Below are 17,659 nucleotides of genomic sequence, written 5' to 3'. Positions count from 1 at the left end.
GATTTGGTGAAAGCCCTCAACATACATACAACATTTACCGGTGATTATGTAGCTACACATTATACAGTGTTAATATTGGAGCACCAATCATTACACATTAAAAGGGAATAGTATTCATAGAATATATTTTGATAACTTCAACATTCCATACAGGGATGTTATGAACATTACACGTGTGGAGTTAAAGCAAAAAATTTTGTCTCTCATTAAACTGCGTAAACCACAAGCAAATGATTATGGCAAATTGGTGGCTTTTTGTCTCACTGTCGAAAAGGATGGCCACTAAAGATGCATTATCAAATGTTTAGATATCCATTACATCCCAAAAAGGGGACTCATTCACATTTCTTACTTATTACTCAACTCACACACATCCCCAACAGTTGCTTTTAGATGTTCTGTCACTATGTTTCATATTCTACAAATTCTACTGGGGCATAGATCACTCCTCCTTTGACAGGTTGTGTATTTGCTTGTGCATGTTAAATTGTGTTGCGCTGCCCTGCGAGTGAGTTGACTCATAAGACCTCCTGAGGTTACAAGTGTTTATGTAGGCAAACAGTAACAGTGTTCGGGTGTGTACTTTAGTGCCGGGTGGCCTCCTGGGTGGGAGGAACACCTGCCTCTGCGCTGTCTACAGTGGCCCTGAATCCCCTGTGATATGTTTTAATGTTGTTGTTATGTTACTGTAACACGTTGTCAAAGGATTCACTGATATACCTGACAAACCACAGCTATGCAGCAAGTAGAAGTAAGTAGAACCCATTTACCCAATGAGAAACATTATTTTCTTATAACGTTTGGGGAATGTTTATGTGATAAATGTAAACATTTTAGGATGAATTTTAAATTACTGATCAAGAATGATTTGAATGTTTTCTCTCGCTTCTTTACAAGTTTTTTTTTTCGGTTTTTTTTTAGGTGCCAAAAAGTAGACCAAGTCTGGTTTCCACATCATAAAGCTGCATCTGATATGTAAAATCAGCCAAAGTTGCTACACATGAATAAATCACCAAATTAATTAGCCATGTGCGCATTGTTTATGTTTGCCAGAGCATTGCAAACCAGTACTGTGGCAAGTGTCCTGGTGGAATTGTCCGATGATGTGGCTAGTTATAAAGGAAGCCAGACAATACTTCAAAGTAAAACATTACATATCAAGTAATGTATGGAACGAATGGCATTAGGATGATTTTATTTTCATTGTTACTCCCGGAAGCATGGTCACATTATCATGTTCTTGATCATCAAGGTTAACCCTGTGAAGCTCACAGCATTATCCAAACAAAGCTGTGTTCTTTTCTTCCTGATTAACCACGAGATTAAAAACAAACATGGCGCACAAAGTTGTCAGAAACATTCGTAAGTCATCAAGTTTTATTGACTAAAATGCGGATGGACGATTATTAATATTTTGATGTCTTTGTTCTACTGTGTCAATTTGAAACAGTGACTTATTTATCATTCATTTTTGTCTGATTAATCAATCAAATAATCGACTTACACAATACTTGTGTAACTTTTAACTCAAAACACTGATCGTTGATTTGCTTTTTATCCTGTACAATACACAAACAAGACATTATTGCTTGCATAATATACAGACTAGAAGGCCGAATGGATTGCAAGGTGCAGTCTCATTTAACAGATCTGGACATTTTCACATATAGAAAACGTTGGGAGTTGGTGAACATTGAGGAAAACAAACCAGTACTGCAAATGTCAAACTTTATCCAACTTCAATTTAGCATCCAAACATAATGCATAATCTCAATTTTGGAGGAAAATAAAGGACTTGAATTGTGCCTTGATGTCATCAAAATATGATATACATAGATAAGGGCTTTATAGTAATCTTTGTTTCTGATTAAGAGAATTAAGAGTTAGGATAATTCTATTGGCCTTCAGTCAATCACCTGTCACAGATCTCACCCATCTTGAAGTCATCGACACTAAGGGAGTAAGCTGTTTATTTATGTGCTCGCTTTCAACGCAGTCTTTATTCGTAGTGTTGAGTGGAAATACACATGGCTAACATAAAACTGAACAAGGCTTCATTTTTACAGTGGGGCACATAAGTGGTCTATGTGCTATTGTGGTCCCCATTATGGAATACGTGGGAGTTCTGTAATACAGGCCGTCCACTGATGACAGCCAATGTAATTTTTCATGACTTCAAAAATAACTTTCTCTTCAAGGCTTAGGTCTGTATTGCCACAAAGTCGAAGGTCACTGCTACTAAGGAAGATTGTACAACTATTTGGTTTACTGATATTATCTTATTCTTCCCCCAAAAGGTTTGTTTACCAAAGACCCTAGCCAAATTCCATCTGTTTAAGCATGCAACTAAATTGAAGCAGACAGAAAGGAAAAAAAATGAAGTGGAAGCATTGAGACCTGAATTGGATATTTTACAGGAGGCTCCCCTTGTGAGATCAAATTAACACAAGCCGCGGGAGACATTCTTAGGGACTGACATGACAGGAAAATTAATCAAGTTAAATGAAGGATTATAAATTAGAGGGTGTCAAACTGGTAACATGCCATTCTGTAAAATATGTTGGGTATTTTGACGTTCTAGTGAAACCTCACGAAAGTCAAAATACTGAATCTTAGTTAACTTTTAATCCCATCAACACATCTTTTGCATTCTTTCATTTCACTCCACTTTTTTCGATGGTTTTTGTTTAAAAAAATGTCCACTGTGACTTACAGTAAAACAGGTAAGGGAGAGGTAAATCAGAAAGCACAATCACATCAATGACACAACTGTCCTTTGGAGGACAGTCTTTAAGAAGACTTATCCATTTAACTGCTGCCGCTTATGTTATCCCTACCCAGGAATATTTTATTAGCTTGTTCTATTTCTTTCTTTGTTTTTTTCCATGCAACCTGTTTTCATTATAATGCAAGAAGCTGTTAAGCTGTAAATGGGAACAATATAATGTAAGATAATGCATCAAGCATCCACACTATTGTCCGTATATGTATGTCTTCACATCAGGGCATTCCAACCAAGAAGGTCTGCTCCGTAATCAATATTTGAGAAATGTTATATCCAGGTGTCTTTGGCAAAAACGTGTTTCTCTATCATAGTCACACACTTCATTGGCACCTTTGAGCATTTAGTTTTCAAAGAAACTGACAGAGAAGTAAGAATCTTTCATAAATAGAGATGCGAGTGTGTGATCTCTTTGCTAACATGCTAACAGCATTCTAACAACACTAACGTCAGACGCAACAGCCCATTGTGGTATGTTGCACGTGTTTTTATGTGAATGTGTACAGTGTTAGCCATAGCTAATCTCAATTTTATTTTTGTTAATTCTAGGGAGATAGGGTGTGGATGGAACGATGAAAGATGAAAAGTGAAAGATCACAATAAACAACAATGCAAAAAACTTTTGTCTCATTTGTGGGCAAGCCAGCATATTAATAAAACAAAAAAACACATCGCAAACTGTAACATCACGGTCTGTGATAATGCATTACATTACATTCATGTTGGCTCGAGCGCTGTTGTCTTGTGTCTTTTATTCCATTTTCTCCCGTTACCAGAGACAATATTTTTCTGTTGAGGCGTTTCATAAGCTGAATTTTCTGTAACAAAAAAACTGTTTTGGGCCATGCGAGTGAGTCACTAAAAAAAAAAAAAAAAAAATGCAACTATAGGGGCGGCATGCTAACTCCATTCAAAAACCCCATCTGCAATTTCAACTCAGAACATTCCTGCCGGGAGGGAGACACTCAACAACCATGCTGCATGACAAGTGTTTTTCATTTTGACCTGTTCTCTGTTTTACATTTCATTGCAGTTTGGCCAGGCGTTAGTTTGCAGCGGCTTTGTCAATTGACACTCCATCTCCTCTGGCAGACCAAACAAGAGCAGACACACTTCCTGCTCCTTGTGACATTCTCCCAAGGTGGCAAGTTTCATCACTGCTGATTTAATGAAAGTGATGAGCCTCAAATCACCCGCCATGTAGTCTGCCACTTGGGGTGCACTGCACATGAAGGAAGTGACAGAAAACAATCTTTTAGTTTTACAATTTTTGTCTCTCAAAGAAAACACGTCCACCCTTCTGTTTTTTTTTTTTTTTTTTACGCCTCGTTGCACTGAAGTGATCATTTGCACCATTTGATTCCAATATCCAAATGTGATCATTTAAACACATTATTGTAATGGCCTGAGTTTATTTTAAAAGAAGGTGATACTTATCTATTAAGCAGGTTTGTGATATGATAATGAGTTTGTAAAGAATTAATTTACTGAGATAATTACCATATTTTACAGTTGTGAAATGATTTAGCAGAACAAACAGAAAAAGTCTCAAACTATTTCTCATCCAGCTTCTTATATCATTTTGAGTCACTCATTCATTCTTGTAGCATAGCAAAAGTGACATATTTTATAAAGACCAAATACAAAAATAACAAGAGACTGGTCATCATTTGGAAATCGAGGGCAAGACATTCTCACAACCTACCTTCAATCATCAAGAAACAACCTTTGAAAAATGTTGCTTGAATTTACTCATTTTTGTATTGATAAAAGGCTACACAAAAAAGTATAAATCCAGATGGAGTTTCTAAAATAAGGTGCATCGTCTATTTCAGTGATTTTTATGGGGGGGGAGTTCATGAAGTCACTTCAGGGGGCACCATGAGATTATAGCAGGGTTTCTGCAGGTAGTCGCACTTTTAAATGAAAGCTTCATAATGCTGTGGCATTAACAGGATATTTTCTTTTAGCAGTAGCATCTTATTGCTAAATTGTGTCATAGTGATTCCATTACAAATTCTTGTATGCATTCCTTTTGTGACGTTTTATATGGATGCAAGTTATTATTAGTAGCGCATTTTCAAGCAGGTGAGAATTAAACATGAAGGATGTATGACAAGAGTTAAGCATCAGGGGGCAAATCCTACACGGTGGGGTTTTCTGAATATATATATATATATATATATATATATATATATATATATATATATATATATATATATATATATATATATATATATATATATTATATTAACTCATGTTTTCCTACTGCATGCCAAATAATATTTATAAATAATACATGTATTTTATAAAAAGATGATTGCACTTTATATTAATATAATCTATTCTAAAATGAGAGCAGCTCCATGGTGCAAAACTAGTACTAACTGCCTAAACTGCCTAACTAGTACACTTTTGTTGGATTATAATGTGCAGACAAAACTTGTGGTCATCAAATAAGGGAATACTATACCTGTATTATAAAACGATAACCAGGTTTCCAATTTTAGTTTTCTGTATAAAAGCAACTCACTACAAAAGTACAAAAGATGCAGATGAGCTCCTTATTTATACACACACTTCACATTACTTTGCCATTGCCAGAAAATGCCAGCCACACAAAACACACACTGGACTCAGAAGAACATGACACAATTTGAAAGGCAGTGAGATGCCTGGAAATACATATGCTAGCCGTCTCATGGTGGACTGCCTCCAAGTTTTGATACGCCCTATTATGTACTGTCGGGTTTAGTTGCATTCACCCCGTTTCGCTACAGCTGACGACGTTCCTCTTGACTTTCTCATGAATGCCGTGACAAATTCTTTGACAGTTAAAAAAATCTCGCAGCACATCACGGCAATACTGATCTGTTCAGTTTGCCCATCATGCCTGTCCGTGTTGTCTCAAATCATCTTGTTTTGTCCAAAGAGGGATGAAAGGAGCCTGCAGTGGTGTTAGCATGAATGCCGTCTACAATTACAACTTTTGATAATGAAAACACTACATAACAGGGGGACCTAACTTGTCCTGCTTTTTTTGGGGGTGGGCAATCTGGCTCCAATGTCAGCAATATTGCATGCCTTTCAAAAAGACACATGATCAAAGTCAGATTTGACCTTGAAATGATGTGTAATTACATCCAAAGACAGGAACGAGAGAGCCTGCTTTATATTGTTTTTCTCCTGTCTCTTGTCTAGGACATATCGGCAAGGGAAAAAAAAAAAGCTATGAGGCATCTCTCCTTTCGCGATGGCTGACATTTTCATTGAGAGTGACCTTCAGACACGATCTGTGGTCACAGGACAGACTTACGAGGGAGCTTTTGTTTTCCTGATATAAATAGAATTTTCTTTTTATATTTAAAGCAAACTTTTGAAACAATGCAGGAAAGCTGCTAAATTCATAATATTTTGCAATACATGATGTTATCTTCCTCATATGTACATTTACTTCCACTCAATCTACGCTGTAATATATTCAGAATGTAAGTCTATTCATTTATTAGTGGTTCATTATTACTGCCATTACTGTTTTTGTTGTTGTTTTTGTTTTATTACCTCCCTCATTATTTGCTCGATTATGGAATGTAGTCTGCTCGGGGGAGTGAACAGAATAAGAATCTCATTGTGTTACTTTTCATATGACAATAAAACTCTTGAATCTTAAATCTTGAAAAGGCATTAAAAGAGATGGAACATTTGTGGCCTAATTTTCAGGCGCATGTGCACTTGGAAACAAACAAACAAACAAACAAAAAATGGCTCATCTTTCTTTTGTTACCAGGGCAAGTCCTCCGTTAATTTACCACGTTTGAGAATTTGACAAACAGTGATGTGACTCGCTGAGTGTTCCTGCTTTCGCATGAGGAGCGGAGTTTTGGCAACAGGAGCAGACAGAACATGAAGTGGAAATGTAGAAAGTCTTTTTACACAAAATTCCAACAATCAGAAATTAGACCTGAAAATGAAAACTAATTTCAGGAAATAGTCTTGAACACTGTGCGGATGCCTAAAATATGAATAAAACGGCAGAAATGAAAAAGATGCTATGGGCATATCATAAAGGTTTCTTTTTATGTTGTTTGCCCTCCTCCTCTGCCGCCACTTTTTGGAAAATGGCCTCACTTGAAATTTAATGTATTGTAACATTTAATGTGGTGTTTTAGAATGACTTACATGTAAAACACGATTCATAATCTGAAAAAAATCATTATAAACCACTCTGGGGTGGATTGATTTAAAGAAAAAAAAAAGCAAACAAACTAAATATTATGAAAATAAGGCATTTCAAAACCAATACACGATATATTGGAAACAGAACATGATATTGCAATATACGTATTGCGTCACTTTGTATCGCAATATATCGATATCTATTGATATTATCTCCCAGCACTAACAGCAACTCATACCGCAACACTAATTTAAAACCTTTTTTTTTTCATCAAACCCCCTGAGCAGTGGACAGTGATTTTGTTGGATTGGATCCAGGTGCAGGTAGAGAAATTCTGCAATCCACTGGTATGTGTTATGTCACTATAGTTCATTCAGAAATAATACCATTATGTTGATACAAAACCTGTTCAATAACTGAATAAATTAGAAGTCAGTGAAGACTTTTGATTTGTATTTATTAAATGTGATGATCTTTACTTAACTCATTAAAATCAAAGTAAAATCTCAATTTGTTACCTTAACAATCTAATAAGAAAAGCCAAAATCTCTATTAACTTTTGTGATTTTTGATTGCTATGTGACAATGAAAAGAGTGAATGATTTCGCCTTCTGAGATGTGCAGGTCTGTCGGGGTGCATGCATTGTAAAAATGTGGCTATCCATTTAAATTCAAAATGCAGAAACCACACAGTGTGGTTTTAAAGGGCGTATGAAACCAATTCCTGGTTAACCCTCCAGAAGCACCCCCACATTTCTGCAACATTCATCGAAGCTTTATTTTTTTTTTCAGCTTGCATATTACTTTCAAATCCGAAATAAACAGCTGTTCTACTTCTGAACTTAGCCCCTGTGATCCGGCATCACGACAACCAAGACAAACAGACTCCAACTGAGCTTTTATGTTATTTTTGTCACTCATTTGCAACATCATTAATGATACAAATCACACGCCATACTTACAATGACAAAGAAATATTTATTACATCTTTTTTTCCATGATTGTTTAGTTATAGCTGCTCCAACACGTGTATTTACAAATAAACACCCTTTCTGTAGAAAAGAAATCTAGCAAGAGAGGAAACAGAGGGTAAAAGGTTACACTCATTACAATGTTAAAACAAACATTGAGTTTGGGAAGGTGTTTGATGCAAAGGTAACACAAATCTTTTCTCAGACAAAAGCACACCCTGGCATTTGTATGTGCAAAGGATGAGAAAGCAGAACTGCAAACCAGAAACGCAGTGAAAGAGAAACTGGACCCTTCGGACCAACACGTCTAGCGACACCATTTGTTCAGAACATATAAAACATCAGCAATACAAGTTAAAATCACCTCCTGAAACATCATCACATGTCACATACAGCTTGAGGTGATGATTAATCAACAAAGGACCACTGAGATATACTGTAATGCAACACCTGTATGAACTGGAGTGTCTCTATAGAAAAACAGACAGTAGATTTTGTAGCTCTTAAAGGATCCATCTGGTCTTGATTAAGGCCCTTTCCATGATTCATGAGTGTAAGATGACCGCTGAATGTTCAATATTCTCCACGTTTTCACGTCCCGTCGGTGTAATGCATCTGCTTTGTATAAAATACATATAAAATGAACGTTTTCTAATATCAAACATTATTTTCACTGATCACCCGTCAAGATGGGTGTGAACAAAGTATCTAACACTGTATGTTACAATAGAGTCATTGTTGGATACACAGTATCCAGGAAACCGGGTGTTTTTCTCATGGTGACATGGCCGAAGGTAACAATTTTATGGTGAGTAGACTATTGGCGGAAATCAGACGTACGGAGGTTGGCGGTGGAAGGCAGGAAAGGAATGAAACCATTAAGTCCATCTTTTGTTATCTGCATGGATCTGCGAGGATGCGAACACAATAAAAACATCCAAAGACATAGACGGGGAGCTAGTTAAGCGCATCTGATATCATGCGATGCAAATAAGTCAGTGAATGTAGTGATACGAAACATCAAACTTCAACATGCATGTTAATTATGAATGTAGCACCCACATTTAGCAGGATTCTCAGAAATCTAGAAGAGAAATCTAGATGAGAAATCTAGAGTAAATGTGCGCTTCACAGAGAAACGTGAACTATCAATTACAAAATTATTACTTTGTGAAATTCTTCTTTTTGTAGAGTAGTTACAAACTAGATATTTTGCATGTAAAAAAAAAAAAAACCTGCCATTCTTATTTTGATTATATTATTTGAGTTTATCCACAGAATATCTGTCATTCTTTAAACTTACTGGACTAACACTTGACTAAACCAAAATGAATAAAGCTAACAAAGCAGTTTGCTTTCCATCCTGTAGGAAAATGTTATGGGCCTCTGTGTTAACCTTTTTTTATTGCTTGGCACAACAAAGAAATTATGCTAAGCACATCTTGCTTTGTTTCATTTACTGCACGTAGTGGCTTTACTTTTTACCATTAGACAACTATTCTTCCTCTTTCTATGCAGTTGATTTTTCAGAGCAGCAATCGGCAGGTACACCAGTGTAGTGTATTTTTTTTTTAAACAAAAAAGCTTTATACATGACAGCATGTGAACAATATATGGGCACCTGTACATAAAAGCTGAACTATATCTGCATTTAGGTAAATTCTTCCACACCAAACATATCCAAGACTGTTTCTATTTTTCTGTTCCCACAAAGTTGGTAAACATCAAAATGCCATGAGCAAATGAATGATTTTTGATTCAGTGGAAACAAAAGGTGTAGTGCCAAACGCTGCATCATCAACATTCGTCCAAATCTGAAACAGAACTAAACCCACCATTGCTATTTATATACTTCAGTTTATGCATTTAAACATCCCAGAACTCTTTAGGACATGTGTTACTATATACAATAAGTGTGTTATGACAGTGATTCACAAAAGGATTAATGCAAGAGGAAACCTACAACTGTGACATTCATTAATAACACATTTGAACACATATTCCACACTTTGTACACCCTGATAGCACATCAGACTTCTTTTCTGTCTTCCTGGACTTAGTCACCCCCCCCCCCCCCACCCCCCAAATAAAACAAAAAAACAGATACACAAACTATATTTAATATTATTATATGGTATTTCCAAATGAAATGTGTGTTATGGTACTTATCCTGATGAGTTATTGTGTTAAAGTGTTTATTGCCTTTTTACTAGAGCTACAGGCTGAACAGAAATCACAATAAATAAAACACGTTGCCAGGATTAAAAAAGAAATAAAAAATCTTGCACGTAATTTCCAATATTTTACTATACACCCGTGTTGGCTGCTACACCTGAAACGTGCTCTATGAACATAAAAAATACTAAATTGTTTCAATCCTGCCACTAAAAATGAGTGCTTCTTTAATGTTCTCAAAATCTTTTCATCAACGGCTACTCCAGAGTCTCTTAACAAATTGTTCAACACCTTTATCACCTGAGGAAGGTTACATTGTGAGAGGCTTGCCCTCACCCCCCATACAAGCAAAAATCTCCTTTTTTCTGACCTGTGGCAACCAACGATCTTCTCATGTGAGGACACAGACAAATCCTGGAAAGTTTGAGTGGTCCTGCAGCGCTTCTCAAAAGAATGTGAACACTGGTGTTATGTGCATTTGTGTGTGTGTGTGTGTGTGTGTGTGTGTGTTTCTGTCACAAATAAATGTTAAACATCTTAGAGATGAATAGTATGAGATTCTGCCTCTTTTCCCATGGGCCACCTGCTCCAAGGTCAGTCATTAGATGCTTAAACGATTTTCACGGTCCTTTCCTCTTTCAATGAGAGAGATTGTCAGTGTTTATTTTTGTTTCTATTTTATGTAATTAAAAAAAGTGCTCCTTAAGGGGGAGGGTTTGCAGGGTCGGGCAGCATGTGGTCCAACCGGGACAGTCAATTCCTGGGCGTTTCCTCAAAGTGAACGCTATAAAGACAAGATGGCTGCCAGGAGTATGAGGGCAAAGCTAAGCGGGAGCTCGGAACAGCAGCGCCAGGCGGCGGAGCTCACGTCTCTTCGGGAAGGCTCTGGTGACTCGTGACTGATGTCATCTGAAAAGAGCAAAAGATAATCGTTGTTGTTAGTGAATTGGCAAATTATCAAATAGGATTTTTAAACTAAACAGACTGAGAGTGTCTTTATTTTACAAATAGTAACGATAGCATCATGAGGTTAAGCACGCATGCACTCCCAACCCCATAAAATCTCTGTGGGACCAATAAAATAATGATTTGACTGCGCTGTGGTTTTTGGAGCTATTTCAAAACCACTAAATACTACACGGAGAAGACAGAAATTACTTCACACCACTTACATTAAATACTTCCCCTACCCACCTAGAAAAATAGTCATTTAGTTTTTCCATTGCATTTAATTGGTTAGACTTACAATATTCTATTGTGATTTGAACTTTTCAAAAGGTTTTATAATTAGTTTTGGTAAAAATAATTCGCAAACAATGAAAATGTTATTTTATTGGATTTGAAGTTTTCACAGTGAGGCATGCTGAGTCTTTTCAGGCATCCACAATAATTGTCAAATAAGGACTACAGAAATCCACTTTTGACTAAAAGTAGCAGCAGTAAACATTGTAAAATGATGTGGTAATGTTACAAGCCACAGCACGAATTCAGGTGCCAGACAAGTTGTCAGGATAAAATACAACCGGTAGTAACTGCCACGGGGGAAATGGCTATCACAGGGTTCCTTCTACTATTAGTTTCCTAGGTTGTATTATTTTCATTATTTGAAAAAAAACCCCAACACAACAATTTTAGCTGTCGTTGAAGGTATTAAACGACTCCACTTTGTTCTCTTTAATTGTTCGTGTTATTTTTTTTAATAAGACTCAGTTGGAGGAGTACCGACAGTGACTTGCACAATAACTGTTCTTAACGACCAATAGTATGTTTTCAATATATTCGTAGGTCTAGTTATCATCAAATTATATTACATGGGGGGTGGCACGTCTCTGCTGCCATGTTTGTTATAGCAACACCTCCTGCTGTCCGTAATGAAAAACGGTCAAATTATTACACAGTGTCCCTTTAAGGCTATAAACAGAAATGTGATATGTGTATTCGGATACAGAAAGCAAAGTACAGTATGTCAGTAAGCTGATTGTATGTTGAAATTGAGTAAGCATAAAAATAAGATTATATGCATGAATTGATCAGAATTATGAGCAGTTATGAGCAATTGAAAGAGTTAAGAGATACACAGACCGACATGCATTTACAGAAAAGTTTGCATTAATTATAGTTTTACGCATGCACAGTTTGACCTACGGTATTTAAATATGGTCATAAGATGCACACAGAAATATACACACGCATGTAATAATTACATGAAAGCATTGTACATACTATAATTCAAATATTGTCGCTGAACTAGTGCACTATGTAGTGTTTCCTAGTGATCATAAAATGAGTAAAAAGAGGTAAATTTTAAATTAACATTTACCCCCCCCACACACACACACACACACACACACGCACACACGCAAACAGCCCAAAACTTTGACCAACCTCTGGGTTCTAGACTGTTGTGACTGTTTTCGTCAAAGTCGACCCCTTCCTGTACGCTCCCAGTGTTTCGCACACAATTGTCTTGAAACACAAAGAGGAGAGAAGAAGACGTGTGATTACTGAAATCCAACGTCACTCATCTACAGTCCTTACAATGAACAACTTACTTTGTGGCCTAACAAAGACTTTGAGACGAAGGCAGCTCCGTCTTCCTTTGGCGTCTGTGAGGGAAGCTGTGGGAAAAAAAAAAAAAAAAGCCAGTTAGACACATATAACATAAATGTTTCCAGTTTTTCTTTATTCAGATATATTTCAAAACAAACAGCGATTGACATTTTTTTTTGCAGTAAAGTAGCAGCTAGTCAAAAATGTAATCTTCTTTAATTCCCCAAATATAAGACACACCTTTTTTCCCCCAAATGAAGGCCAAAAGTATGGGTGTGTTATATAAACGGTAACTAAAAAAATGTGATTTTATTTTTATTTTTTTATTTGACATCAATCGAGGAATATTGATCTGTCAACCACATGAGCTGAGTTTTGATTCACAGGTGTGCGTTTTTAGATCGGCCGTATTTCTTACTTAAAATAATTACTGTAATGGGAAGCGCTAGTGGAGATGACGCCAATTGGCTGTTAGCATCAAGTGGCTGTTGCAGCTAACAGCTGCTTATGTTAGCTGAGGTTGTTACGGCATTATTTTCAATAAAAGAAGTGGGCAAACTGTACCAAAGTCCGAGTCCATCCTAGTTCACACACAGGTATATTACTAAAACCGAGAGGAAACATTATGTTTCCAGCTGATTCAATTAAGAGTTCACTGGTTAGAAAACACATAGAATTAATCCATTTGACTCATTTATTAATTATGGCCTTCTAGCATATACACATATCATAAACTTGGTGAAACATGGATGCTGCTCTACTTCAAGTATTTATGGTAAAACAAACTTAAATGGCGTCGCGAGGAAAAAAGACACGAGTGCTTCAAGTGCATTCAACAATACAGTGATGAGGCAATGTGGGAAATCTGTAACATGCTTAACTTAACTCGCAAGAAATACATAATTTAAATACATGAATACAAGAAAATATTAATGTTGGCACAGCGTTGGTGTGTTTTATACAAAGAAAATACCAAAATGTCACCCCAAAATTAAGGGTGTGTCTTACACACAAGTGCGTCTTGCATTTGGGGAAATACAGTAATTATCTTGGCTCATTTGCCACTATTCACAAAAACTAATCGACAAAAATATAAAAAGCTCAAATTCAGTTGTAGTTTACTATGAACTATTGGTAAAAAAATAGTTATTTGTGCGTTTAAATAAGTTTTTGTTGAATATTCTCCTTTTGTGTATGACAGTAAATACGTACTTAATGAAATCCGGTCTGTGCTTTTTCTAAATGTGCACATTTTGCCCTTCATTAAGTGACAATAACATTCCTCTTTAAGTTCAGAATGAACGACTTGGCAAGGTCGGTGTTTTTTTTTTTTTTTTAAGAGAAGGAATTCAGCTTCATCTCCTTTAAAATACTCCACCCCAGAGGAACGTTATCTCTTTTTTTGAACTTCCTCATCCTGGTGTAAAAACGTTTAGACTGCATCCACAGCACATTCCCATAAAGCAACTCAATGTCATTTGCACATTTCCATCCCTCATTTCTACTATGCTCACCTTCAACATGTGCAGCAGTAGTTAAAGTGGTTTGTGAAACGTTTAATTTTTTTCCCTTAAATAAAAGTCATTCACAGACTACAAGAGCACTTGGGCTGCCTTCCACTATTGCCTGGAATATTTTGATGTGTGGTCGAGCACTATCTTCGTCTGACAATCTCCCCTCTTTCTGGACTGACCCCGGTCATTTCCTGATGCCTCAATCTGCTTGAAGGGTACATTTACACGACAAAGATCTAGTAAAAACTTCAGGCTTTTTTTTCCTTTGTGATTTTTGTAGTTCTTCTATAGACTGTTTCGAAATGATCCCGGTTCACATGAACCTGCAGAATCGGCTAAGAAATCTGTGACAAGACACGGCACACTTAACCGGTCACAAATATCCTGTTCCTGTCTCGTCTGTCCTCGAGGACATACTGACTGTAGAGGTATTTGTTGACACTGACACTCATTCTTTAACACTCATGTAGAAACTCTGCGTGACAGATTCTGATCCAGCGATGAATCTCAGTCTTTCCACTTGTACCCGTGACCTAGGCTCTCATTTCAAAAAGTGCAGTATTAGATGCTGTATGGCTGTAAGAGGAGATGAAAGTCGTCGTAAACCTCGCCATGAGTGGAATATTAGATGTCAAGTAGCTGAGGGCGAATACATGTGAGAGAAACAATGCCAATCACGCTCTGTCTGTTCATTTCAACCAGTATCCAATAACTTACCGCTCAGCCAGATAAAACTTACGAGTCTAACTTTGTGTTTTTGAAGTGTGCTGCCATGATTTTGCTGTGCGGTCTTATTCAGTTGGCTTGGGCTAGTCCTACATTTCTTGGACTAATATAAAACATGTATTGCTTCACTCAATAAATGTCAAGGGCAATAGATGTATCAATATCACAGTGGCGAACTAATTCACTAGACCACCAACCAAAGTAAGGTTTAAGCTGCAACTGCGTATTGGTAATTACTAAAATATTTTTGAAGGTTCCATAAAGCAGAGGTTCTCATAATAGGGTGCGCAGACCCCTGCGAGTCCGTGGCCAGACTGCAGGGGGTCTGTGAAATAGTTTGGGTTATTAATAAATAAATATATACCTTTGTGTTAATTTCATGTTATTTTATATTAAATTGTGAAAGTATTCATTACTCTTGATCAATTCAACCAGTTTAACTCATGCAATGCCGGATGTATTTTCACATTTTCACAGTCCAGGCATTCAATCCCAGATACTTCAGTATTGATTTAATACTGAAATATCTGGAAATTAATGTCCTTAATGTACTTAAGTATCGGTTGTCCGGACTCTTAAAAATAAATGTAAATATACGACCCTGGCAGTGAATGAGTTAATATATTTTTAAAAATGTAATAATTTTTAAATCTGTCAAAATGCATTTTGTGTCGACAATTGCTTGCTATGGGGGCGATGAAGCCAGTAAATATGGCATTTTATTTTATAATGCTGTTTTTGACCAAATAATTGTCAGCAGCCTTTTGGGGGGAAATTCGCCCGGTTTGTTACAAGGGGAGTGCAATTTGTAATTTTTATTTTCTAAACTTCAGTTTAGCTGCAAAGTAGCAAATATATTTGTATCTGTTGGTGAATAAAAAAGGTGCTTAGATATGGCTTAAATTATGTGGTTTTTTTCAGTTTTGTTTCAACAAACATTTGCAATGGCAGTCCTTAGAAAATTTGCTTTCTAAAAGACGTCCCTGACACCAATATGTTTGAGAACCCCTGCACTAGACCACCAACCAAAGTAAAGTTTACACTGCATCTGCCTATTAAGGTTCTTTAGGGGATCATACAAATGTAGAAACTTGGAAAAAAAAAATCCTATTTTTATTGTTTTAGCTGTTATATAGTTTAATTACATTTACAAAAAAGTGGTTGAATAGTCTTTCAATTTCTGAACTTCTGAGGGAAGCCTAAAACCCGACTGAATTTGATAACGTCCACATGAAATGCCTCAAAATGTTTAAGTAGCTCATTGAAATTAGTCCATATTAAAGCACTTTCTTACCACCACGACTAATGCGGGATGCACAATAATTATCGGACTGATAATTATTGGACCGATAATGGTAAACAATGACGTCATTTCATTCAATATCAGTAAATGCCAATATTAAAAGCCACCTCAAATACACTTATGTTGCCCTGGTTTCGGTCACTTAGAAAAGTGGTCTCCAACCTATTTATCACCACGGACTGGTCAAGGCTTGAGATTTTTATTGCAGAGTGGGACTCAAATTGTACAAAAACGTATGCAAATTACATTAAGTCAATCATAAAACCAAATTACAAGTTATTACTTTAAAGGGAAATACCTGTCACAAAGGAAAATGTGAAGGAGTTAAACGAATACAGGTCATCACTATATAACATGATGAAGATAAGAACTAATATTAGCTAGCATGGTATCCACACTCACAAGTTGTTGGATCAACAAACAAACACATTTTTGCCATATTATCATACATCAACATTCCTACAAAGAAAGTATGTAAGTTGTACTTTCTTAATTGTAAGAAAGTATGTAAGTTATATTTTCTTTGTAGGAATGTTGTGAACCAGATATCACTGAGACAAAACAATTTGTGCGTCACCGACTGAATGCTCTCAAAACCACACCATCCTTCTCACTTCAAAATGTAATATCAACAGCGGCCAGAGGCGGCGCCAAAAAAACAAAGATCAAGGCAAACAAAGCACAAATGAATGAACTGTTCAATGACTGAAAAAATAAGGAGATACACATGCAACCAGCTGAAGTCTCCCCTTGCTAAAGAAAACAATATTTGCCTAAAATATTAACACTTGGGGGTTGTGATGGGACCCATTTACTTATATGAGTGCCACAGCCAAGATCATCTGGCCTGATGGTTGTGGTATCAACTTTTCCTTTTTAACTGTATTTCTAGCTGAAGGTAGAGCTTGCAGTTAGCCGACCAACGAGACCTGCGTGGCCTTTTGTCAGGTTCAGTAGGCGCCTGGGGCAACAAACACAAAGGTAGAGCAGCTAGAACGAGGTATCGCTAAGATAATTACTGAAACGGTTCAGAAAACAGATGGATATCAAACAGTGACACTTTACTGCATCCTGCTGGACTTGCTGGAATACAAATGGCCATGGCTTGTTGAAATGGAGATGGTGAGTGATCGTTTTATTCATTTGTTTTTATTTTGTTCTTGAAGAAATCTTCATATATGAAAAAAGGCAGAAAGCACAGGCATGTTAATTAATATATTCTTTGAAGCATTACTCTAAAATATATATAAAACACTAGTCGGGGTGATAACATATGACTACCTTTAGAAATACAATAGGTATGGATATGAATTAGCACTTTTGAGATTGCTATATTGTCTGAGGAGACAACAGACCAGAAAGCAGTAAAAAATGAGACTGGTGTCACTAAACACTTTTTAAAACTAATTCTCTGGTAACGTGAAATTGAAATGTTTATTCTTTTATGCCGAGGTATCAAAC

General features: G+C 36.5%; 1 protein-coding gene across 1 annotated transcript in view; it reads right to left on the bottom strand.

The window, feature by feature from the left end:
* Positions 1 to 10,045: 10,045 nt before the first annotated feature.
* LOC148411418 (ephrin-A5b-like) overlaps positions 10,046 to 17,659 on the bottom strand; it is a 79,135-nt gene continuing 71,521 nt past the window's right edge. The window contains exons 3-5 of the mRNA XM_088435190.1: positions 12,658 to 12,723; positions 12,491 to 12,571; positions 10,046 to 11,014 (exon numbers count right to left, since the gene is read on the bottom strand). Coding sequence (XP_088291316.1) covers positions 10,890 to 11,014; positions 12,491 to 12,571; positions 12,658 to 12,723 — 272 coding nt within the window. The 3' untranslated portion in view covers positions 10,046 to 10,889. The remainder of the gene's footprint in view (positions 11,015 to 12,490; positions 12,572 to 12,657; positions 12,724 to 17,659) is intronic.

The sequence above is a fragment of the Hippichthys cyanospilos genome, chromosome 15, assembly GCF_059441005.1.
Source record: "Hippichthys cyanospilos isolate Australia breed blue-spotted pipefish chromosome 15, RoL_Hcya_1.0, whole genome shotgun sequence".
NCBI classification, from domain to species: Eukaryota; Metazoa; Chordata; class Actinopteri; order Syngnathiformes; family Syngnathidae; genus Hippichthys; species Hippichthys cyanospilos.
Note: the sequence above shows the minus strand (reverse complement) of the source record. Positions and strands in the feature narration are given on the sequence as shown.